This window comes from Propithecus coquereli, unplaced genomic scaffold, assembly GCF_000956105.1.
Source record: "Propithecus coquereli isolate 6110/MARCELLA unplaced genomic scaffold, Pcoq_1.0 Scaffold416, whole genome shotgun sequence".
Taxonomy (NCBI): domain Eukaryota; kingdom Metazoa; phylum Chordata; class Mammalia; order Primates; family Indriidae; genus Propithecus; species Propithecus coquereli.
Genome location: NW_012149908.1, coordinates 85,010 through 109,539, shown reverse-complemented (window position 1 = coordinate 109,539; position 24,530 = coordinate 85,010). Strand labels below are relative to the sequence as shown.

The 24,530-nt window shown below is 43.7% G+C and overlaps 1 protein-coding gene across 1 annotated transcript in view; it reads left to right on the top strand.

Annotated features, from left to right (window-relative positions):
- Positions 1–24,530, top strand: part of NEDD9 (neural precursor cell expressed, developmentally down-regulated 9) — a 46,011-nt gene that overhangs the window by 3,411 nt on the left and 18,070 nt on the right. Inside the window, exon 2 of the mRNA XM_012653177.1 lies at positions 15,373–15,819. Within this exon, the coding sequence (XP_012508631.1) occupies positions 15,373–15,819 (447 nt within the window). The remainder of the gene's footprint in view (positions 1–15,372; positions 15,820–24,530) is intronic.

The window sequence follows — 24,530 nt, the reverse complement described above, 5'->3', positions numbered from 1 at the left end:
GTGTTTATGTAAATTATGGGGGCTTAATTTATTAAGAGTTTTCCACAAAATTCCCTTAATATACAGAGCATGTTCTAAATGGAGGCCCGGAGGGAGTTGCCTCAATGGCTTTGGTTTGCTTGCCCAGTGAAGGCTCCTTCCTGAGGGTCCAGAGGTGGATGGGCACTGAAGGAGGGTGCTGGGAGGGTGTCTGTGTGGCTGCGTTTGAGCAGGAGATCTGGACTCCGCCCCCTTTGTGCAGGCGGGCCCGAGGCCCCGCCCACCTCAGGCTCAGTCCTGGTAGGGTTTGGGCAGGCTGATGCCTGGCCTCCAACCACTGATTAGCTTTTGTGGCTTTGCCAAATTTCTGAACCCTTACGTGCCTACATTAAAATTCCAAATTATTTATCTAGTCTACCATACAACAAATTCATTCTTAAAATTTTGAAGAAAAATTCCAGATGGAACTTACATTACAATTAAGAAAGCTACAGTCTGAAATTCAGATTCTTGTGTACTGGTTGAATGAGGAAAGTCAGGGAAAGAAGGTGTGTACTATTAATATAAAAAAGCTAGCTTGAGAAAAAATGATAGAGGGTCTCTGATTTAGTCAATATGGCCATCTATAACCTATGGAATTTCCAATTCTTTCCATGCTTTGATATTTTGGTTTTAAATTATTTTTCTCTAAATGATTTTTTTGCCCACAGTCTAAATTTGGGGCTACTGCCCCACTCCCTTTTAAATCTTGTATGAGATCTATGAATTTAAAAGTACTAAAAGATGTTTTGAGAAATGCCAATGTGATAATTTATGAAATTTATGCATTTATTTATTTAGCAAACCCATTTGCAGAGCTAAATGACTTACCTACACAGAGATGACAGTCTTTACAGAACTGAAGGTGTTCTGATAATACCAAAGTCAGCAAGTTGCTGGGTGTATAACATACCAGGGATTCCTATAACATCCTTTCCTGGCTGGAATGCACATCAGTCCCGTTCTCAGAATTCAGAGGTTTCCTGTCTGCACACATACCCCCACCCAAGTCTTCTACAAAAACACCTCCTCTGTACTTTTCAAGGTCCTTTGCAAATTCCCTTCCTTTTTTGTGCCCTTATGGCCTCATTGGTTCTCATTTTCTTATTCAAGGGTTCCTTATGCTTTTCTGATATGTTGCTTCTGTAGGGCTCGCCTCCCCCACCCACGTGGAGGTGACACTTTAATGCACGTCCAGTACTCTCACCTTCCGGCTCCTTGGACTCTGCTGTGGGAAATCTTGGTCCCTCGTTGCCCCATTCATTCGGTCCTGTCTCTGTGCCTACGTGACTAGATCATCAGTCACTGCCACTAGCAAAGTCTCCTCATCCATCCTCTCTATAAAACAATCAAAAGCCTAAACCTTTGTCTCCTGGACTATTCTATAATCCCTAAAATAGACGTTTATGTTGTTCACCTCTACCCTACTCTGTTAGCACTACCTTACTTATTAACCCCTTGCAATCAAACCACTATCTAAATGATACCTGTAACTGGCCTACTGAGGCTGCTCAGTTTTAAGTAAACTCCACTGAATATGAGAAACCCACCCTTGTATTCCTTGGATAAAGAGCATGGTCTAGGATCTGTGAAATTTGAGGGGGCAGGGACTTGTCTTTTATGCTCTTGTGTTAGAGGCAAGAGTGTGGGCTTTGGAGAAAGGCATTTCTGCTTCTTGTGGCTTAAAGCTCTGTAACCGTGGGCAAGTTAAGCTCTCTGAGACTCAGTTTTATCTGTAAAATGGAGATAATAACAACTGCCTCATACTATTGTTTGAAGGCCTGAGATAAGATGTGCATAAAGCACTTACCATGGTATTTGGCATATAGTAAGTAATGCTAGCTGGCCCCAGCTCTCCTGGAATAGTAGATGCTCAATAGATGTTCAGAGGACAGTGTGAACTCAAGACTTGGTGACAGGATTATGTCAAAATCCCAGGTACTAGGTTAAGGTGGCTGAAAATCGATGAATAGTCCACAGGCCTAGGATATGTATTATATAGGGCCCTGACAGCATATGGCCCTGCCTGCTAGTATATTAATATATTAATGACTTGCTTTCTTTATTGTTATCAGTAAGACTTTATTCCTGAAATTACAGGACCTTCCCACAGTGGTTCTCAACAAATATCGAATTCAATGTTGAATTACATTATGTGTATATATATATATATATATATATATATATATATATATATATATATATAAATAGCCATTTAAAAGAGTCTTAAAGCTGTATAGCATAGTGGAAAGATATGGCTTTTGTTTCAAATCCCACTTTTGTTACTTTCTAATGGTATAATTGTACACAAGCTACTTTAAACCTCCATCTCCTCATTTATAAAATGGGAGTAATAATACCTGTCTCATCAGATAGTCACAAGGATATAATATATGACGATCATCAGTTTCTAGCAGATAATGGGCATTTAATAAATGACAGCTATTATATGATGGTATAAGAGATAAATATACACACAGATATACAGATATATAGATATGAAAATCTTATGTAGATAAACATTTAAGAGGAAACATTCACTAGAATTGTTTACCCATAACAAAAAATATTAGTGAGGAAAAGAGAAAGTCTTCAATTTTAAAAACCAAAGGTGAAATTCAAGGAAGATGTGTTGAAGAGAACATGAGAGGTCAGGGTAAACGCTATCCCTTACCCTGTTGTAGTCAATTAAAGTGACGTAAATATAAAGTAAGAGGTCTTGGCTATCTACTTTTAGATCATTTTAGGGTTAGAAAGAAACCTAAACAAATCGGTTTGAAATGCCAACCACTAGGACTGAGGCACTACTGCGCAGGAACGTATAGACTTAATTCCAGGCCTCCTTGCCAAGACAAATGAAATAGGGCCATTGGGAAGAAAGACTATATTTCCGCTTAAAATGCCAGAGAATAGCTGACGGTTTCCTAGGCAATAGATGGTTGCGAAGAGTATGGGCATGAAAAGGGGACCAAAAAAAAAACCCTGTTTATACTCCGTCAACAACACCCCCCTCCATCTTATTTACTTTGAACATTCCAGTCATTTCTCTGGAGAAATTCCTACCGGCTAATGAGGACTCCGCACGCACGCGGGAACATTGCAGCCTGCCTGCAAAAGCTATCTTCCTGAAGAATCATCATTTTAAGATAAATGGCTTTGTCGATGATGTTTTCCACCCTTCACTGGAAAGGGTGAATCTTCGAAGGTAGTTTTAGTAAACAATGCATCTGGGTGAATTTGAGGAAGATGGAACAGGCACTCTAGAAAACATGAACAGTGACGGCGGTGACAGCAGTTCTTCATGGTTGAGGTGGGAGTGGAGGCGGCTCTCATGGAGATGTTAAGATTGCCAGTGGAATGTTTTCCAATACACATGCCTGGGCCCCGCCTTGAACTGCTAAATCCCAGTTTATTCTTAAAAAAACAGCTAGTGCCTTTCTCCTCAACCCCCCCACAATCATTAATGGTCCTTAAATGGTGTCTAAGTAGGTGGTTCATGATCCTTATTCAAAGGCTAGGTGCATTGTTTTGGAGGTGACATACTTCTTTGCAAATCTTCTTAGTGTTGCAAATTAGAATTTCCCCTGATATTTCTACTATGTCAAGGTAATAGCTATAAGATGTTACCAAAAATGTCCTTTATGTGAAACGTCGATGTTTATGCTCACCAGAAATAAAGATTGAGCAGCCATGAATATGTAAAAGTTGCAAGCATTGCAAACAACAAAAATGTTTGATAGTTCGTTTTGGAATTAATTTTAATTCCTTTCTTTACTCTTGCATATGTACTGGGTGGGGTGGGGTGATTATCTGTGTAACTCAATAGAAAGCTTGCAGTAACTGGCCAGGCTCAAGTGACTTACACCTGTAATCCTAGCACTTTGGGAGCAAGAGTGAGACCCCCTCTCTACAAAAACTAGAAAAATGTGTTGGACATGGTGGTGCACACCTGTAGTCTCAGCTACTTGGGAGGCTGAGGCAGGAGGATCCCTTGCACCCAGGAGTTTGAGGTTGCCGCGAGCTATGATGATGCCACTGCACTGGGGTGCAGTGACAGCTGGGGTGACAGAAACAACAAAAAAAGAAAGTTACAGTAACCCAAACACATGAGGTTAAGATCTGAACCAGATCTCCTTTCTTCTCATTAAGGCATTATGTATTTAGATGGTGTGATGTGTCATTAATATTTTTCCTAACTTTTTTGTTAGACAGAAACCCTATGCAATCTTTGGGTAATTATGAGCTGGCCTTAATCTCATTGATTTGTGGTAGTCAGTTTGTTACCCTTAACTTAACACCTCACTCCCACAGAAGATGTGGCTAACTCGGGCCTCATCTCAGGGCTCTGCGCTCTGCTGATCAAGAATGAGCTGGACTTCTCTGCCCCTCAACACCCTCACCTCCCAAAATAACTATAACAAATAAAGCCAGCATACCGAAAATGACAGTAAATTGGACTTCTAGACACTGCAGCCTTCTTGGAGTTCAGAGTGTTTAGTGTCAGGACATGTCAGTTATCTGTCGATGAATTTTTTTGTTGTCTTGTCACTAGTCCTTGTGGTACGACTGAGAGCTCGGCAGGAAATGGGCTCATCAACCAGCAGCATTGCTGTCCTAGCACAAGAGCACAGACTCCGTAAGATGCTGAAGCTTCTTTCCCTGGAGTGCTCCCCTGGGGTAGAACTTCAGTGTCATTCTCTGCTTCTCCAACCCTCCTCACTCAGAGCTCCGTATGATGGGCACATCCTTAAGTGGGGGCTCAGGGATGTGGGCAGCCCAACAGCCCTCTTCCTCTTAACAGCCCCAGTCACTGTGAAGCTGGGCTTTGAGACATTCTCACAGAGCCCCAGAGGCCCTGGAATATATCTCGTTCCCTTACAGAGATCATCTTGTCAATCCGAAAACACATACACTGACTGAATGAAAGACTCTCAGCAGTACCTATCTTTTTTTCTCCCAAATCCTAAATTCAACCAAGGCAGATCCTTAGCAAGAAACATACTTACATGACTATCCTTTGCTTTTGGTTTGAAATACATGCGTATGTCTCCGTGTTTTGCAAAGCAAAAAATGGGACATATGGTCTGACAATGGGAAGGATATTTGAAACTGGGGACTGTTTTGGAAAGTTCAAGAACACATGGCCACTCTATAGACAGTCGACAAGAGCTACTCCTGAGATCGATCAGCTGTCAAAGGCATTAGCCCACCACCCTTATGTCCGCCTTTTGCAGGAAACTAAGAGTTTGGGGTTTTTGTAAACATTTACTTGTAAATAATAAGGAGCTCCTTTTTCTTTTTCCTTGCAGAAATAGGCATCTCTAGAAATGAAGGCAAGCCCATTTTGAAATATGGACTTGCTTGGAACACCTGAGAGCGTTAAGCAGCGAGGGGGATTGGATTTCGATTGTTCTTGTTGAGAGGGGGCGGTAGCTGCGTGCCCTCTGCCTGCAGCATCTGCTTCAGGCCTCCTGCCTCCCTTATTAAGATCTTAATTACAGACGCAGCTTAGTTCATCGCTGAAGGGAAAGACTTTCGTTTCTCTGAACTGTGTCTGTTTTTTGGTGAGGCAGGTGTAATCATGATGAGATCATTTCTGGTTTGTTTTTTCATTCCCGGAGGAACTTTTTTTTTTTTGAGGGGGAGGCATACAGTTCTTAAGACATAATTTCATGAGCTCATCATAGTGCAGTAATAACAACTGTGCTTTGATTTTCTAGAGACCCTTTCTTCTGAAGAAAGCCTGAGCGCTTCACATGTATAATTTCATGAGTCCTCATAATACTTTTATAAAGAAGAATATGTTTATTATCCCCATTTTGCAGGTGGGGAAACAGAGGCACAAAAGGCAGGGATTTCATTGTCATTAGTCTTACAATATGAGGACTCAGGCCAGACTCTCCTAATTCAGTCCATCCCTCTGTCCAGGGGTTCTCGATTCAGCACTATTGACATTTAGGGCCAGGTAACTCTTCAGTGTGGGGGCTGTCCTGTGCATTGTAGGACGTTCGGCAGCATCCCTGGTCTCTACTCAACCAGATGCCAACACCACACACACACACACACATATTGTGACAACCAAAAATTGTCTCTAAACATAGCCAAGTGTCTCCTGAAGGGACAAAAATCTCCCCCTGCTCGAGAACCACTGGTCTAATCTCTTCTACTTCTTTCTGCTTAAAAATAATTGCCTTACTGGTTTTATGTGATAGAAGCACAAAAATACCCCCAGAGGACCATTTACCTTAATTTTATGATGTCTGATATTGAGCTTAAGGTAACAGCTCCTAACCAAAAAGTAACTTCCTCTATATGCCTAGCACCCATTTGTTCACGTGAATACCACAAAATACTAGGAAGCACAGGGTTTCACTCCAGTCAAATATAAAACCATCGAACCATCTCTAAGGCAACTTTAATTCTCCAAGCTCTTCCTCTGCCTTCTCTCTCTACATACATACCTAGTGATGTAAAGGAACACACATTTAGAACTGGGCCTTTAAGAAAGCCATTTTATTCTCATAAATTGGTGCATAAAATGTACATGTAAGAGCTTGTCTCTACGCCTAGGCACTGAACGATTCCATTTGGAGGTTTTCTTCTGTTCCCTTTGCTCCCGCCATCTTTCCTCTGTCCCCTAGCTGAGAGCTGCAGCTTCTAAAGGCTTTCCTTGAGCTAGATCAGCAGCTACAATGCTGACGGCATATGACTGTACACACCTCTCAGCCGAGTGTGTGGAGCTGTTTTTAAAAACTCTTTGAGGACCTCGCAAGTGAAGTAGATTACAGCAATCAGGTCAGATGACCCAGGTCAGATGACATCTAAAAAAGTTCCAGCGAAGTGGCATCCTGGTTACATCAACTGACTGGGAGACCGACGAAGGCTGCCGGGACGTGCATGCATCTGTGTTGGTGGATTTAGATACAACCTTGGGCTGCACAGCTTGGTGCAGGAAGATAAGATAGATGGGAATGTAAAAATAGGAACGTCTTTTGCTTCTTTCAAATACTTTATTAGATGTTATAACTTGCGCGTTTTGACTTTTGAGAAATGATATCATTTTTGGAAATATACTGTAATGTAGTGTATTAGTGTCTTCTACCCCATTATAACTTAATTCTCATTTCTCTTCCCTGAGCACCTGGATATTAGAGGATTTGTCTAGACAGGCAGATAGATATGATCCGGTGCCAACACTGTAATGTTGGCCGAAGTCCAGATGGTTGTTTTATTGTTAATAAAACCTATCTTTTGGGTGAGTGGGTGTCAGGCCTTCATCATTATATGGCGCCTGTCAGATTTATCCAGGGACAGGACCCTGAAAAGACTTTGTGCCTGCCCTGTGATTTTGATCCTTTGCCAGCATACTGTGCTGAAATCTATCAAAACCAGGCAACCCAGGACAAATGCTTATAAATTCCAAGGCTTACTAGCAACAGTGATAAATTCTAACATGGAGAAGATTCTCAGGAAGGGCATCCTGGTCTAGTAGGAAAAAATTCTAGATTAAGAGGGGAACCAGATGCTATCCCTGGCTCTGCTGCTAATTTAATATGAGACCCTCTGGGCTTTAAAATAAGGAGATTGGGTTAGAATGGTTCCTTCTTACTCTAAAATCCTACTCTAGTTAATTCTGGTCAAGCTATGGGTGACTTCTGGTTCTAATACCTGTAGAAACCTCGGTGTTTCCCACCTTCTTTAAGACCCTCAGGGATTGCTTTGGTAAATCTCTAAGACCACAGATGAGTGGAAAATTGAACTCCCAAAAACATTTATATTATTTATGATCATCAGAAGTATGAGGAGAAGCTAATTTATTTTTCCTTAATACTGTAAGCAAATCCATCTCTACCACGGGCCAAGAAGTAATAGATGTTGGCTGTGAGTTGTACACACACATACATATATGCACGCCTACCTACCAACCCATTTGTAATTTTTCTTACACAAAGCAAAAGATTTCCTCTAGGCTTTTGTTGTTTTCATGGCAAACAACAACAACAAAAATACATATTCATTAAATGTTTGCTAAATTGAAATGGGTACTGGACTCTGAAATCCCAGCATATGAATGTTTCTGTCCTGCATGAACCTTAAATCAAGGGACAATAGATGGCATTCATTCAAGTGCAGGGAAGCGGAGGAGCCCAGCATTTGAGGAAACACTTTGTAATCTCACAGCTGTGCTGTCCATATCATGTTACCAAATCTGGCCAGATAGAAATTTCTTTGTGAGGTCCAAATATCCAAATTTGCAATGAGTATCGGATCTTTTCAGAAGCTCCCAAGAAGTAATGACACTTTGGTATATGAACAACCGAAATAATGGGGGTTCCAAATAACCCCTCAGCAAATAGGAATAGGCCAGTGTAGAAGAGACGTTGAGATTCCCAAACCCGGAATGGGCAGCCACAAGCAGGGGGCTGCCCCACGGGGCGTGCAGGGAATCTTAATGGTGTCTCATGTCACGTCAAAGAGTACCTTTGGGAGGCAAGTATCTAATGGTACATTTCTTAAACCTTCTCCCACTCAGAAATGCTCAGAAGACAATGACATAGCTAAAGTTCACAAAGCTGGAAAGATCTAGGAACACTTGAGGACTTGGAGCAAAGTGATCGACATAAAATTCAGAGTGGGTCCAAGTTACTCATGTAGGATTTGTGACAATCACAGGGGTTTAGAAAAAGCACTTTCCAGAAAATAAAAATCTTTGGCTGAAAAGCAGTCTAGGTGCCAGAGGAGGAGTCTTTGGTGGGAAACGTTGAACACCCCTCACCAGTGTTTAAAAGTATAACTGGAATTAGTGGGACCTTGTGGGACCCAACTGTTGCCTTTCTGTGGACTAGTTCAGATCACCTAGTGAAAAGTGTGTCAGAATGCAATTGACAAATTACTGGGAAAAAACTGGGGTCATATCATATCAGATCTTCTAATGCCTCTACTTGAAAGCTTCATGTCTGCTACTTAACAATCTCCAGAGGATCCAACTCAAAAAATTCAACATTCCAGATCTTCAGATGCAAGAACCTAAGTGTAAACCAAGTATTCCAAGAATTGAAATCCAGACACTTGTAGACACCCATGTTTTCTCGCTATGGCTGTTTGATTCTTTGCAGAAAGCCCATATCCGCTCTGTCCCAAAGGTGATGATGAGAGGGAGAGGAGAAACATAACCGAAATGGCTTGCAGTCCTGAGGCAGAAGCCGATTTTTGTCAGTGTGCACAAAAGCACATGAGCCCTTCTCTCTTCCCCAGTGTGCCCTGAGACTGACCTTGATGCTGTTCATCCTCAGCCACTTCCTTTAGGACTGATTTCCTTGACAATGGCCATTTCCTCTACTGTGTCTGTTTCTCAGGGTCTGTCCTCTGCGTGCGTGTGTGTGTGTGTGGACATACAAGTCCACCGGAGTCCAGGGCTGACGTTTTGGGGGCTCGGGTACGGGAAAGCCACGTCATTGAGAATGTGGCAGCCCTGAGGCGTTGGCAGGATCTCCCTCATGATAAATATAGAGTGAAGTAAAAATACTAAGAGGAAGCCAGGCCATTGATGATGCTATCAGTCAGTGGGGTGACACACCAGCCACTGTGTCTCATTTCTCTTCAAAAAACGGCATGGATGTTCATGGAAATTACAAGTCACACCTCCCCATATTTGGAAAAGCAGATAGTTTCCCTGACAGTAAGAGGAATAAGCTTTCTTGATATTTTGATAGCATTGGGGGGAAAGGTAGGGAGGAGTTGGGGGGTAGAGCGGTAGAAGTTGCCATGTGACCTTGAGCACTCTGTACTTGCAGTCCTGGCCAGTTGTACAGTACTTTCTTCCCACTCCTCAGACATTGCTGGGGAACCAGGAACAGCAGAACCCAAACATTCTGGCAAAGTATTTGAATGGCGCTCTGTCACCTACTGCCAGAAGCAGATTGCTACGCTGAGGGAGAAAGGCTCTTAAAAGAGACCATTGTGTTTAATCTCACGGGGATGGCCAGTTCCTCTTGGCCTTCCTGTTTGCTCAGTAGTTGTGAACACAGTTTCAGGGGGGTCAGGCCCCCCATCTGCGTCATCATCCTGTTTTAATAGGGAGGGCAGGCACTTTCCTGCGTACTCTCTTCTTTTCTGGCTGTGAGGCTTGAATGACTTGGACAAGCCATTTATCTTTCTGGTTGGTTCATCTTTCCCACTTCCACCTGAAAATTTTAACCAAACGTCTTGCTGAATTCTCTAAGTAAAACAGTTTCACCCTCCCTGCAGAGAACCAGGAAATCAGAGTCCAGTACCCATTTCAATTTAGCAAACGTTTAATGAATATGTTTTCGTTTTTTTTCAGACAGTGAGCTAAAGTTCTGGAAATACAAAAGGAATTAGACAGCATCCCTGAACTTAAGGAGTTCACCGTCTTGAATGGAGCAGTCCAAGCCGTACTGTAAAGAAACAGTACAACAGAGAACTGGGAAGGGAAACGTGCAGACAGGCTTGGGAAAGATAACCATTCTGGTTACATGGAAGACAGGTTTTGAGGCAGGAAGAGGTTGAATGCAGGAAATCCAGTCGCAAAGCAATTGCTGTGCTCCAGAAAAAAAAAAAATTGCTGAGGACCTGAATTAGGGATATCACTGAGGGTCCAGCTGATTGGGTTTCGGGTCATGAAAAGACTCAACAAACCCTGGAGGCTGCCAGTGTGTTCACCAAGCAAGGCAAAGCAGGAGAAAGAGGTTAGTGCACTTGCTCAGTTAGAGATGAAGATGCCCATTAGACCTGAGCTGCGGTCCCCAACCCTGGGGCCGCGGACCGGTACCACCCCACTCCCACTCCCACCCCCACCCCTGTCCGTGGAAAAATTGTCTTCCATGAAACTGGCCCCTGGTGCCAAAAAGGTTGGGAACCACTGCATTAGACAGTTGGCAATAAGAGACTGCAGCGCAGAGGAAAGATGTAGGCCTGAGCTATGGATTTAGGTATACCTGTGTGTTCAGATGCCGTGGCATAGACTAGGTTTCCTGTAGAAGGCAGGCATATAAAGAAGAGAAATGTACAAAGAAAAGATCCCTTTGGACTATGATCACTTAAGGGATGGGGAAAAAATATTGGTCCATAACAGAGAAGGAGGATGAGTGGTCAAGAGAAGGAAAACCAGGAAGTGGTATCATGGAAGCCCAAAGAAGAGAGTTTCAGCTTGGGGCGGGGCTCGATGCGAGACGCTGGTACAATTAGGGTCCCCTCAGACAGGTTTATGATCCTCAATGCCGATTTCTAATCCTGATCAGAGCCACAGCTTTTGTAGCACATGTATTTGACTTTGATAAACTCTCTCCTAATTCTGGACCCGGAGACAGGAGGCCTGAATTCTTGTCCCAGCTCTAAGACTTTCTTGCCAGGTGACCTGGCAAATCATTAACTTCTCGGGCCTCATTTTTGTCGTTTGTAAGGTGGAAGGGTTGGACTTTAATTGTTCAAAGTTCCTTCTGGCTTTCAAGTTCCGCGCCCCAACTGTTTTGGTGCCCTGCCAAGCTCTAGCCGCGTTGCTGACTGCCAGTCTCTGGAGGCCAACCATCCAGCCGGGTATAGAGTTACACCGCTCTCTTACCTCCCCTTGGTTTGTTTCTGTGTTGACCTTCCCTACCCTGGAGATAAATATCCAAGGCGGGTGGGAGAAAGAGATCTTAAATAGACAAACTGCTTCTCTCTGGTGTTTCTAAGATACTCAGATAATCAGCTTCTGACTTCGTGGCCTCCAGGAATCACAGCTTTCCACTGAAGGAGAGGGTCCCTCTACCTCCTTGCCAGAAGAATTAACTCTTGATTTGCGTACTTACGTGCACTTTTGAATGAGATGGTTTGTGTTCCAGCCGAAGTTGATTTGGCTATCTTCTACCGAACTCTTGCCCCAACAATGTTATGTTCAATAGCCAAGCGCCGTACCCATATCTATCCCCACTTTCTGATGTCAGAATCTGTTGGGATTTATCCAGTAATATTATTATTTTAGAAGGTCTCAGAAGGTCTCTTGAGCGCGACCAATAGTTTTATCATTGCTGTTTGTAGGCAAATACTCAACAAGAGTTTGCGGTAACCAGAACTCATTCATAATTCAGAAAAATATTGCTTTGAAAGACAGTTCTTTTGAAATGTTATTGTGAGTAAGAGAAATATCAAATATGTGTAAAAATATATATAATATCATTGGTAGAATAGAACCAACCCTGTACTGAGGGTTGAGAGGACACAGTGTGCAGGGAGCCTGCAGCTGAGGGACCACCCAGTCACGCTGGCTCACTAAGTCTCCGGCGATGTTGAAGTACTTGCCTTGAATGAACACATTTAATCCTGACAGCAAACCCATGGGCTGGGGGCTGTCATTCTCATGCTCGTTGTGCAGGTGAGAAAACTAAGGCACAAAGGAGGGAAGTCATCTGCCCAAGTAACACAGGTCTTGGGGGACCCAAGACCCCAAGAATCCATTTATTCCACAGATATGAAAAGAAGAATTGATCGTCTTCAGAACTTTATTATATAATGGAATGGAGCCCAGTTAGAAGGACACTGTGCAGAGGAACTAAGGCAGCTTAGAGTTCTGGAAAGAGAATTGAACCAAAAAACCACAAATCTATTTCCATCTCTGATTGGCCTCGGGCAAACGATAAACTGGCCTCCCCAGACCTGTTTCCTCATCTGTAAAACAGGAACCTTGTGTCCAGGTGATGCCTAAGTGTCTCTGGAGCTGAAACCTTCTGTTTAGGAGAGTGGCTGCATACACACGTTGGCTCTCTGTAGTTGACACAGATAGTAAACAACTCAAACTCCTGTTCAGCCACAGCTGAGAATGTCTATTAGAGTGTGACCAGGTGTCAGGCTGGGACTGGGGTCCGGGCCACTGACAGCCATGCCAGGCTCTCTGTCTGAGTCCTAATCTCTGCGGGCAGGGGTAGGACTGCGAGGAAGTCTGGACAACCAATGAGGAGAGCTCTTCTGCAGTGCCCACACCAGCACAGGCTGTGGGGCTCTGAAAGTCCCCTGAGAAGCAGCTCTTGAGGCTGGGGCAGAAACGTTAGCATGCTGCTCACCAGGTGCTGGGAGGTCACTGGGGCAGGAAACAAAGGGCCACTCTCACATGGGGGTTTCTATCTGCTGCCAATCAAGCACGCTCCCGCTCTATTTCAGGGCCTCATGGTGTCCCCGGAGTTGGAAGTGACCCAGCTCCAAATGCCATCAGTTGATTTCTGCCAGTTAGGTCTGCAGCCCTTCTACTGTTTTCTGTTTCTCTTCTTTCCCTTCTTTGTAGCCAGTGTAATTACACAGCTATCAACCCTCTGCTCCATGGAACTGGCCCTGACTCTGTTACTTCAGATTTCATCTAGGGCCTTCCTTCCCAACCAGTCCCAATTGTTGAATGGGCCCAGGAGAAAGGGACGGAGACCAGAGTGGTCAGCTCTCTCCCCCACTCCATAATCTCAATAAGACTCTGCCGGAGTTATTTCCTGGAGATCATTTTGGTACAAAGGACCAGACTCGTGTCTTCTGTAACTCTATGACTTTTCTTTTGAATTACAGAGCACCCAAAAGATGGAGGAAGGGAAGCAGAGGAGATTTTAGGATTATGGCACCATCCTTAAAGGGTTCCACAAACCAGGGTAGAATACTACCTGATTTTATCTTTGCATGCGAACTTTTAATTATTAGAAGAAACCCAAAACTTCCTGCTTAGTAAAACCTTCACCTGAAACACACACTCCTCAGTTTCCCTTTAGCTTCCCTGACTGCTCACCTGTCTGCCTCCCATACTTCCTGGATCTCATAACTGCCAAGAAAAAGGACTTCAACCTTATTCTTAAAGAATATCACAAAGCTTCCCCCTTTCCTTAAGTAGTTGACTAAGAGGAGCCAGGCTCACACCAGTAGAATTGGACCCTTCCCAGCTACTGACCAGAGGGCAGAGCCCTCACGTGGCACAGCAACTTCAGGGTGGAGAGTGACACACAGTGCAGGACCTGTGGCTACGGAGCTGGGACAGGGGCCACGATTAACGTCTGCCAGTTATAAAGAAATGAAGAAAGCACGAGGCTGAAAAGATCAAGTCCACATTTCTAGAGAAGAAAACAGGGGTCAAAAGGCCAAATAACAAGAGCCCCAAAATTCCACAAATATATTACGGTGTGAAATAATGTCACGAACCTGCTCCATCCAACCGGCAATCCTTTCTCCCATAAGTGAGCCCCATCGCAATGACAGTAGCACATCCAAACATTTTAATAAAGCACTAGAGAGAGCACTTTGAGTTTTCCAAGTGCTTGCAATGAATTTACAATGTTCCCCGACTCCTCTGTGCTCTGGGAAGTGGGCAGGCATGCGGGAAGGGCTGCCCGCGTGCTGGGAAATATTACTAACGCCAAGAAATGGAATCTTCTGAGCCTTTGACAGGGTTCCAAGAATGTCAGCACATACTGCCTGCCCACTCTCTGCTGAATGCCTGCTTTGGCTGTCTGCTTAGTACTGAATGTGCCAGACAGGCCTTCATACAAAGAGAGAGAGTGTTTTGGGCCCATGAAAGGAGGGGAAGGCACAGCCTTTCGGATGTGAATGGCGAGCTTTAAGAAGTAGGCGATAAAGAAGGGTAAAGGGAAGCCCTCAGCAAAGGTATGAGTAAAAGACCAAAAGTGAAAGAGTTGGCATCTGCCTGTGTGCTAGTAAATTCCTGGTAGCTCCTGCCATCGAATCTGGAGATGTAGACCACTGTCACACTGTCACTCTGTGCTCCATGGTGACTGTTACGGCATGTCCATTGCTTGTAGATTCTCCTCGTATCCAGGGACCTCTTGATCATCTGAGAATAAGATTTTTCAAGCCCCGCCAAGGCACACATAAGTGTACTTTTGTTTACATTTCAACCCCGAATATAAATGCCATTTGTACTGTGTGTTCTTTGAGATTTTCTTTCACTCTTTTTACCTCCGATATATGAAAAAAATTGAGACATGTCTCTTGTAGTACGTCTGACCATCTTGGAACATTTTTCTCCCTTAAGCTCACTTTAAAAAAGGAAGAAAAATGTTTGGTGTAGTGAACCATTCTCTAACTCTTTAACGGTGCTGCTCATAATTCCTTGGCACAGCATCTCCTGCTAGAGGAAAGAACTCTTCTGGTGTTTTGAGCTTTTCCAAGGAGGCAGTCTGATGTCATTGGTGGCAGACACAGTATGTATGTATCTGTCTTTTGTCTGCACCATCTGTTTTTCTCCTGACAGGCCATTGTTCAGATTTACTCTTCTCTTTTTCCAGGAAGTGTGCCTGTCCATAAGAGGATGGTGCTAAAGGGGCTGAGCTAATGTTCTAACATGATTTTCCTTTGTTCCTTCCTTCCTAGAATCTTATGGCAAGGGCCTTATACGACAATGTCCCAGAGTGTGCTGAGGAACTGGCCTTTCGCAAGGGAGACATCCTGACCGTCATAGAGCAGAACACAGGAGGGCTGGAAGGCTGGTGGCTGTGCTCCTTACACGGTCGACAGGGCATTGTCCCAGGCAACCGGGTGAAGCTTCTGATTGGTCCCGTGCAGGAGACCTCCTCCGGTCATGACCAGCCTGCTTCTGGACTGACACACCAGGCTGTTGGCCAACAGAAGCTCTATCAAGTGCCAAACTCACAGGCTGTTCCTCGAGACACCATCTACCAAGTGCCACCTTCCTACCAAAATCAGGGAATTTACCAAGTACCCACTGGCCATGGCACCCAAGAACAAGATGTATACCAAGTGCCACCCTCAGTACAGAGAAGCGTTGGAGGAACCAGTGGGCCCCACTTGAGTAAAAAGGTAAGTAAGTGACTAACCAAATTTTTGTTCCTGTTTTTATGTTCCCAAAATAATAACTTGATACTGCCAAGAAGTAAATATAACGAGTACCCTAGCTCAGGCATCATTTTTGCACGATTTTGCCATTCACCAGTTAGCAAAACTTCCTTGAACCACGACGTGCCAAGTACTGTTGATCCACAGCCATTATAAGTTCTGGTGTCATTCTGGGTCAGATGGGTCATCACATTGTTTCTCTCCCTCTCTCTGATAGATACGCTTCTAGACCTAGACTCTGTGCTCAAGTAGTTTCCCGTCTTTTCTATTTCTTCATTGAGGGATACAGGCACCAAATCTTGTACAAGCACAGTGATGCAGCAAGGGTCCTCCTTTGGCCAAAAATCGGATCATGCCCCCATTGTGCTGGCTGGATAAAGGGCCACCAGGAATAGAGACAGCAAGAAAGCTGGGAGTTGGTCATGCTGGCCAACTTGCTCTGTGGAGTTGTCAGCTTAAAGTTTGACTCATTTAAAACACATAGATACTAGTGAATTTGGAAAGAAGTCATCCTCCTGTCCTTCAAGTAATTCCTATAGCAACGCCTGAGGCAATGGGTGAAAATAGTGATGCATGGAGAGATAGGAAGGCATCAAATTAAAAAAAAGTGTGGGGAGCTCTTCAACACCCTAATCCCAAATACCATAGCAATTTGGGATAAATAGAAATTCATTAATTGACTAATGAATGTTGAGCATCCTAATATGTTTTTCATGCTTGTGATACAGTGAGGAATTAAAGAGCAAACAAAGCCCTGGCAATGCTTACATTGCAGGGGGGGGAGACGTGAGCCACCATGGTAAAGTCAGGTGGGGATTCGTGCTGTAAAGAAAGTAATGTTAGTGGACTCACGGGGAGTAATAGCCAAAACCAAGATGATGCTCCTATGAGTGCTACAAGGGAGGGATTTTCTTTTTCATTTACTGCCAAATTCCAATGGGTCCCACAAGGTTTAGTGTTAAGAATGAACCAATTTAGGGAGGCTGAGGCAGGCGGATTGTTTGAGCTCAGGAGTTCGAAACCAGCCTGAGCAAGAGCGAGACTCCGTCTCTACTAAAATTAGAAAGAAATTAATTGGACAACTAAAAATATATAGAAAAATTAACTGGGCATGGTGGCGCATGCCTGTAGTCCCAGCTACTCGGGAGGCTGAGGCAGGAGGATCGCTTGAGCCCAGGAGTTTGAGGTTGCTGTGAGCTAGGCTGACGCCACAGCACTCTAGCCCAGGCAACACAGTGAGTCTCTGTCTCAAAAAAAAAAAAAAAAAAAAAAGAATGAACCAATTTAACAGCATAAGAAAATATCCATGAATTACAAGAGGAAACATGCAGTTAGATACCAGATAGAGCTTGTTGACTCTTAGAAGACTAACCACAGACTTGCCCTGCCTCAAGTAAATCTATAATAACATAAAGTCTGAATTTACAAACCCATGCAAATTAGGGAATATCTATTTGCATGATATTAAATTCCACTGTTGAAAAACTAAAAAGAAAAAGAAAAGATTTATTGTTGGATTCCTTTAAATAACAAAACCACGAATGCATTTTCAAGTCACCTTTTATATAAAAAGTATGTTTTACAAACACTGCTCAAGAGCACTTGTGTTGCACAAGCCTAGTGCACGTCCGTGAGGAGCCAACGTCTACAAGGAGTGGGGAAGAGTTTTCTGACCCGGGTTGCCCAGGACAACAGTCGATGCCAGGCTAGAGGCGACAGATGGAGTCATGACCTTTCAAAGTCCTTCTTACCCCCAGAGATTTTAGATTCAAAGGGAAAACCAAACCTGGCCTCTATCTCCAGAGGGAAGAAGAACAGTTGAAAGGTATAACTATAATAAGGAAACGTCTCTCATTCTTGGGCCTGGTTGTTTGCACCTTAAAAATAGCTCTCCCTCATTGGAGCCAGCGCAAGGCAGACGGGGAGGCCAGAACAGGAAATGCTTGGCTGAGAGTGGTGGGCTCTAAACTTTCATCATAGTTGATTTTGGCAGCAGGGTGACATGTTTTCCTTTTTAGACTCAACCTTTTCAGTTCCAAGTCTGAGACGTGTAAAACTGCAGACTCCTTCCCATGGCGTTCGCTGCAGTTGCCCTGAGGACTTTGTCTTGGGCTCCATCGGAGGGCAGAGACGTGGACTCGCCTTCCCTCACGTTGATGTCCCGGAGCTAGGGTGACCCTCGGGCACTCAAACTTCATGTTTTGTTTTGGTTTTTTAATTCTATGCTCAGTAAGACATTTCATGTTTAGCAAAAGGCAGGTGAGTCCTGCTTCTGAAAAGGACCTGTGCCAGCCCTTCCAGGGGGTGCCACGGAGCTGGGGCGTAGGGCATACCTGACCGCGCAGTCAGGGGCCGAGCTGGTGACCTGGCCAGGATGGGAGCGGGAGGTGGTCCTGGCTCCCTCCCTGCCAAATGCCAAGCACTCCCCATGCTTCTGACCCCTTGAAAGCATTTTGGTGCCTCTGGGTCTCTATCTGGGCTTCCTTCCTCCCCGCACTGTCCCCAGGGCCACTGGCTCACACCCCCATGGAGTGAGTGTGCCTCTCCTTCCTTTCCCTCCCTCCCTTCCCCACTCTTCTCTCTCCCTCTCTCTCTCCCCCTCCTCCCCTCCTTTCCTCTCCCTCCCTCTCTCTCTTCCTTCCTTCTTTCCTTTCTTCCATAGTAGAGATGGCTTAGCTGCTAAGAGGTGATTTTAACCTTCTAGGCAACTCCTTTAAAAACCTCTGTCAACATTTCCCCGGGGATGGGATCTTCTCAGTGGGTGGGAATCATACCAGTGACTTAAACCAAGGCCCCAGGAGATAATCCCAGTGCAGTGGGGATATGTCGTGGCTTTATCTTTTTTTTTTTTTAGTTCTCATTTTGGCAGTTTTACTGACTTGCTAAATAAAGCAATTTGCTCATTTTCTCTTTTAATTTCCCATCTGTAAAATGGTGGCGAGCCCAGAACTAGCTATTCCTGGTAGTTTAAGCTATGGTGCTTAAAAGCTGTTAAACAAGAAAATGAGGAGGCAGCAGAATCTTGTTCTGAACCGCTAAAGTGTAGTTTTAAAATTTTCATGAACATAGAACCACCCAGAGAGGTAGAGAAGGTGAGTTAAAATGTAGATTCCCAGGTCGTTCCCCTCAGAGGTTCTAATCCAGTAGGTCTGGGCTGGGGCCCAGGAATCTGTATTTGTCAAGCTCCCTGCGTGGTTCTGGGGGAGGGTCCAGGACTACGCTTTGAGAAACACTGCAAAGAGACCTCGAAGGGCTGGGATATGTTCCAATATGATTGTGATTCGGGACTTTCCATAGTTCAAAATTCCCTTGATGTTGCTACAGACTGTGGGCTTCAGAAGTTTTATCCACCACAGCTTTTTTTTCTACTAATGAATCACTTAGGGAAAAAAAAAGAAAGCATAGTAGTGAATTTTGCCTTCTGTCACTTCAACTTTGCTCTCCGGGAAACTCCAGCGCCCCCTACCCACCCTCCTGCATCCCATCCACACTAAGCACATTCGTCACCTATTAAATCAAGATTTAGAGAAAGAAAGGTTCTCATAAAATCACCCTTTTAGGAAGCAAGGAGACAGCACAAGAACTGTGGAAGGAGCGTGGGCTTCATGGTTAGGCTGACTCTGGGTTCTGTTTCTCCGCAACTGTGTATCCCTTGGCAAGTTACCTTCTCCAAGCTTTGGTTTCCTCACCTGCTGAATGGGAATGATCGTAACTACCTCGTAGGGCTGTTGTGAGCATTAAATGGCACAGTGCTTAGCAGCATGGGCATAAAAAATTGAGTTCCCCTTACCTTGTTTTTTTTTCCTTTCTCAGTTTATTTGAACTATTAATACATCAGCCCTGTTTCTAGCTATATGCCAAATGTACAAACACTTCATTACTAGCAATATGCTGTACCCTTTGAGTATATGGCTCTCTCTTTGGTTCTATAAGAATTCTGCAAAGGGTGGAAAAGAACTCTCAAAGTTATCTGGAAACTATATACACTGACAACTTAATTTCATTGGTCTTTTTCACTCTGTGTTTTGTGTGCAAGGCTGTTTTATTCATTAGGCATTGTAGGCAGAATGCCCAGGGCCTACGAGAATGAGAGCTGAATAAAAGGTCTTTTGGCTCCAAAACGTGAAACAAAAAAACTGCAAAATAGAAATTAATAAACATTTAGACAAATGTCTAAGAAACAGTATCATGTCAACCCCATTAATTTTTAAATTCAGGGCTCATAACTATTTCATCCCATTTGAAAATAATTTGTAGGTCAAGTTTTTCTCACTTTGCAAAGCTTTCTAAATATGCATCGTGAGTGCCAAAAACTCACAGGCAATTCTAAATTAAAGGAGTTACTCATAGTCAAATAATTTGAAAAGCTGAATTATAAAAGAAGAAAAAAGTTCTCAATTTTTTAAAAGCAAAAATTCCCCTTAATATGGGAGTATGGTTTGGGGTGAATGAAGCCTCCAAATGGCCAAAAGCTGAAGGCCTCCAAAGTTCTAAAATAGCCTCATTACTCTGCTTCAGAGATCAGTGAAACTGCCACCTGGCTTCATCCATTTCATGCTTGGTCTGCATGGGGAATTATATGTGGTTCTCTGATACTGCTTTTCTTATTAGACCTGTCGCTTTTATTCTAACTGCTGGATTGAGATTTGCTTTGCTGCCTTTGAAGATCAGTGTTGGGGTAAATTGTAAGCTCTGTCAAGGCAGAGGCCACAGCTACCTCTTGACTGCTCTAGGCAGCCCAATAAATAAATAAACAAGGTAGAAGCCAGACTCAGAGTATTACATTAGAGTTAACCTCTACGTAAGCTAAAAGGTGGTTCTGATCTTATCACACATACACCATGGCACAATGTTCAAAGCCCATGGTCCAACTCACTGCCACCTGGTATGAGAGGTGTCAGATTATATACAGTAATTTCCCGCCTGAAGGGCCTTTGAAAATGTCACCACCTGTTTCCTGTAATTGTAACTATCTATACACAATAAATGAGCACCTGAAGCAAAGCGTAACTGATGTAAAGTTGGGCTTGTCTGAGGCTTTAACTTCAGTGTATTTTTCCCAATTTAGACAACAAGACTGGTTAACTCTATGGTCGCCTGAAGAAGAGAAGTAGGCTTTTTCTACTGAGGAGCAGAGCTTCCTTTGCATGTGCTATGATTTACTTAGAATGCCTTATTCCTCTGTTCTACCTGTGGACTCCTAATCAGTCATTTTTTCAATTTCGTTTGTTTGGGGTTTTTTGGAGACAGAGTCTCGCTTTGTTGCCCAGGCTGGGGTGCAGTGGCATCATCATTGCTAACTGCAGCCTCCAACTCCTGGGCTCAAGTGATCCTCCTGCCTCAGGTCCCTGATTAGCTGGGACTACAGGTGCACGCCACCACGCCCAGCTAATTTTTCTATTTTTTGTAGAGACAGGGTCTCACTCTTGCTCAGGCTGGTCTCAAACTCCTGGCCTCAAGCGATCCTCCTGCCTCAGCTTCCCAGAGTGCTGGGATTATAGGCAGGAGCCACCACGCTCGGCCTCAGTCATTCTTTAAAACCCACTTCAAGGTTCATCTCCTCCGTGAAACTTCCTCTTTGCAACCCAGCAGTTTCTCCCTCCTCTGTGGTCCCAAAATATGTTGTACATTTCATTGATCTCAAGGGCGCTCGTGGGCTCTTCAAAAATGTAATGGCCTGCTAGGCTGGGGCAAGTGTCGCCTTGAGGTGGCACTTGGAAAACTCAAGTCCTATTAAGATTTCCCAAGACCCCATGACATCATCGTTAAGGACCATTTCCTACCTTTCAAAATGGAACACAGCCAAATGTTGGCAGGAAATGATTCAAAGATTTTAGCCTGGTCTTTCAGGCCCATTCCTGAAAGGTAACATAAGAACCAGAAATAGATTAGCTACAATGTTTATACCTTCTTAGACACTGAGTCATCACAAACTACACACCCGTACACACACATACATGTACACACATAGACACTCTTAGCTGTTGGCTAAGGAACCAAGGACTTCCTTTCTTGGAATTGGAGGCATTGTGAAATCTGGTTGCCCAGAGCAACGCTCAGATACCAGCCAACTAACTGCTATATATTAGCCGTATGACTTGTCTACCAACAAGTAAAAAATAGATTTAGAGGAAATGAAAGCTCCCATAGAAGATAAACTGTGACTTCATCTCACTTTCTTTTGTTCTGTGCCTCCTACACACACACACACACACACACACACACACACACCCATACACACCTCTAAAAATATTTCCAAGGCAAAGAGTACCTCTGGTGTCTCCACTTACAAACTCAATAAAGTACAACAATGTTCCAGAATTGTGCGTCAGTATATAAAGATAATCCTAGTTTAAATGAATTGTTTTCCTCAATGCGTGGCTTTGGGTGCTATGTGGAGAACTGAACTTTCACCTTAAATCTCTCCCTTGAAGAATCAAGATATATTTTAAACCTTACACAAAATTGGAGGTTATTCAGCACTTGAAGAGCAGGATTTTATGAGCTCACTTTGAAAATGAGGAGTGTCTTTTCCAAGCCAAGTCACCCACACCAATGCAACGATCAAAGTGTAACACCGCCTTAAAAATGAACAAAGGTCCTCTTTGTTTGGTCAATGCCAAAGCTTTCGAACTCAGTTGCACTTTGTTATAAAGTTCATAGATAATGCATATTTCTAAGAGTGCATTAGTAACTTCTTATAAACCCACACCAAAGCAAAGAGAGGTTAATCTTCCTTTTCCGATGATTTCATGCTAAGTGGCTATGCTTATCAGAGTGAATAGGTGAGAGATTGCGTATAGTCTGATGTCTAGCTAAGTGGATAACTCTCTTTTTGTGAGGGAGAGAAAAGAATACATTTATTTACTTTATTTCATAATAAAACTGAGATTTAATGTTGGTTGAACACATCTTTAAATACAGACTTGTTTGAATACATGGTGCGAAATGCAGAGCTAGAGTCTGTCAGCTGTGAAAAGCACTGGCTTCTAAATAGTTGAGCCATAAACCTAGTTGTCACAATAACTTCTAGAGAGGTGTGCTGCTCCTGTTTAAGGAGGACAGGTGCAACTCACATAGAACTGCATGTCTTCCTCAAAAGTTGGATGAAACTCCAGTAACATTAAACAGGATGAAGGAGTCTTCTCTTTAAAGTGTCCCTGCAACACATCGGTTTTTTGAAGCAAAGAAGTCTTTCGCAGTGTCATCTTCACATCCGATTTATTTGAATAATTTTTATAATATTTTGTTTTCTTAAAGCATGGCACACTTGAACCGGTTATTTATAGGAATATAGGAATAGGAATTTGGTTTCAAATGTACCACCAATTGTCTGCGTAGCCGTTAGTGGTGTTATTCAGTTACTTACTGCTTTCATCTCATTCTGCAGGATAGTTTTAGAACTAGAGAGGGGGGTGGCCCCAAGTGCCTTTGAGCCTGGGCTCCACGTCAGGGACGTTAGAGACTTAGAGACGTAGTGTCATCTGAGCCTCTGGACAGCCTCACAGCCTTCCCTCTACAGAAGAGGGAGCTGAGGTCTGACAAGTAAGTTAACTTGCTGAAGAGGCCGGATGGATACTTGAGCCCACGTCTGTCTGACTCCAACGCTGATGATTTTTACATCCCAGCTAATGGGTGATGTTGCCAAGCCCTAAAAGAAGAGGGCATATTTAGACACTTCATTAGCAATTTGGGTGCTAAAAAGCATCCTGTTGGCCAGGAAGGATTAAGTTGCTTACCCAAGGCTCCCACCTCAGATCCAGGGAGTAGCCTGAGGGAATCCGAGTTAAGGACTCTGCAAGTTCCCACCACCCAGCTGTAGTGATCAGTTTCAGAGCAGGCTGATCCAAAAGTCCCGAGCAGGTCATTAGGAGGTGATATCCAGACTGTGGTACCACTGAGAACGTTGCTGTGTTGGCTTTCTCTGCCGTATAGAAAGACCGTCTTTTCAAAGGACTTCAATTTACTTTAAATGGATAACTTCATTTAACCAGATGTAGTTAAAATCACCCAGAATGAGCTTGCAGGTGAATGGAGAACCTTAAAACATAAGTTACTAAGCTTTCAAGTTGTGCTTCTCATTAAGGAAGTAACTTTCTTTGAGACTATTTGTGAAATTGGAAAAGTAGTAAATGCCTAAGTGTGTTCCTAGTGCAGGTCACAGGACATTTAGGAAAGGACACTGGACTGCTGCTGGCCCAGCTAACCAAGGGTCCCCTTCACTTCTCTGCCATTAACGGGCTGAGCAACTCGCTGCCCTTCAGTTCCCTCAACTGTAAAACGTCCAGTTTAAGCTGAATGACCACTAATGGTCTTTGCTAAAATTTTATGATCCGGATATCCTTATCTGATTCTTTCTCTGAATCACTTGAAAAGTTTAATAAAATTACCTGACTTCAAGAGTCTTTTAAAAAAGAAAGAGAAATAAAAGACACTCAAGCATAGACATCAATTTCAACTGGACCCCTAAGTGTTGGCAAATCCTCCCCATCCTTCCGATAGGATCCAGCCCACCTTCCTGTCCAGAAACACAATGTCCTTGAAAAGACAGCCAAGCCCAAAGATGGCAAGAGGAGGCAGGGACACAGGCAGGCAGGGCTCGGGTGTGCTGAGCCAGGAAGAATCGGTGCTCGACAGACATAGGTCCTGCACCCAAGAAGACTTCCAGAGAGTTC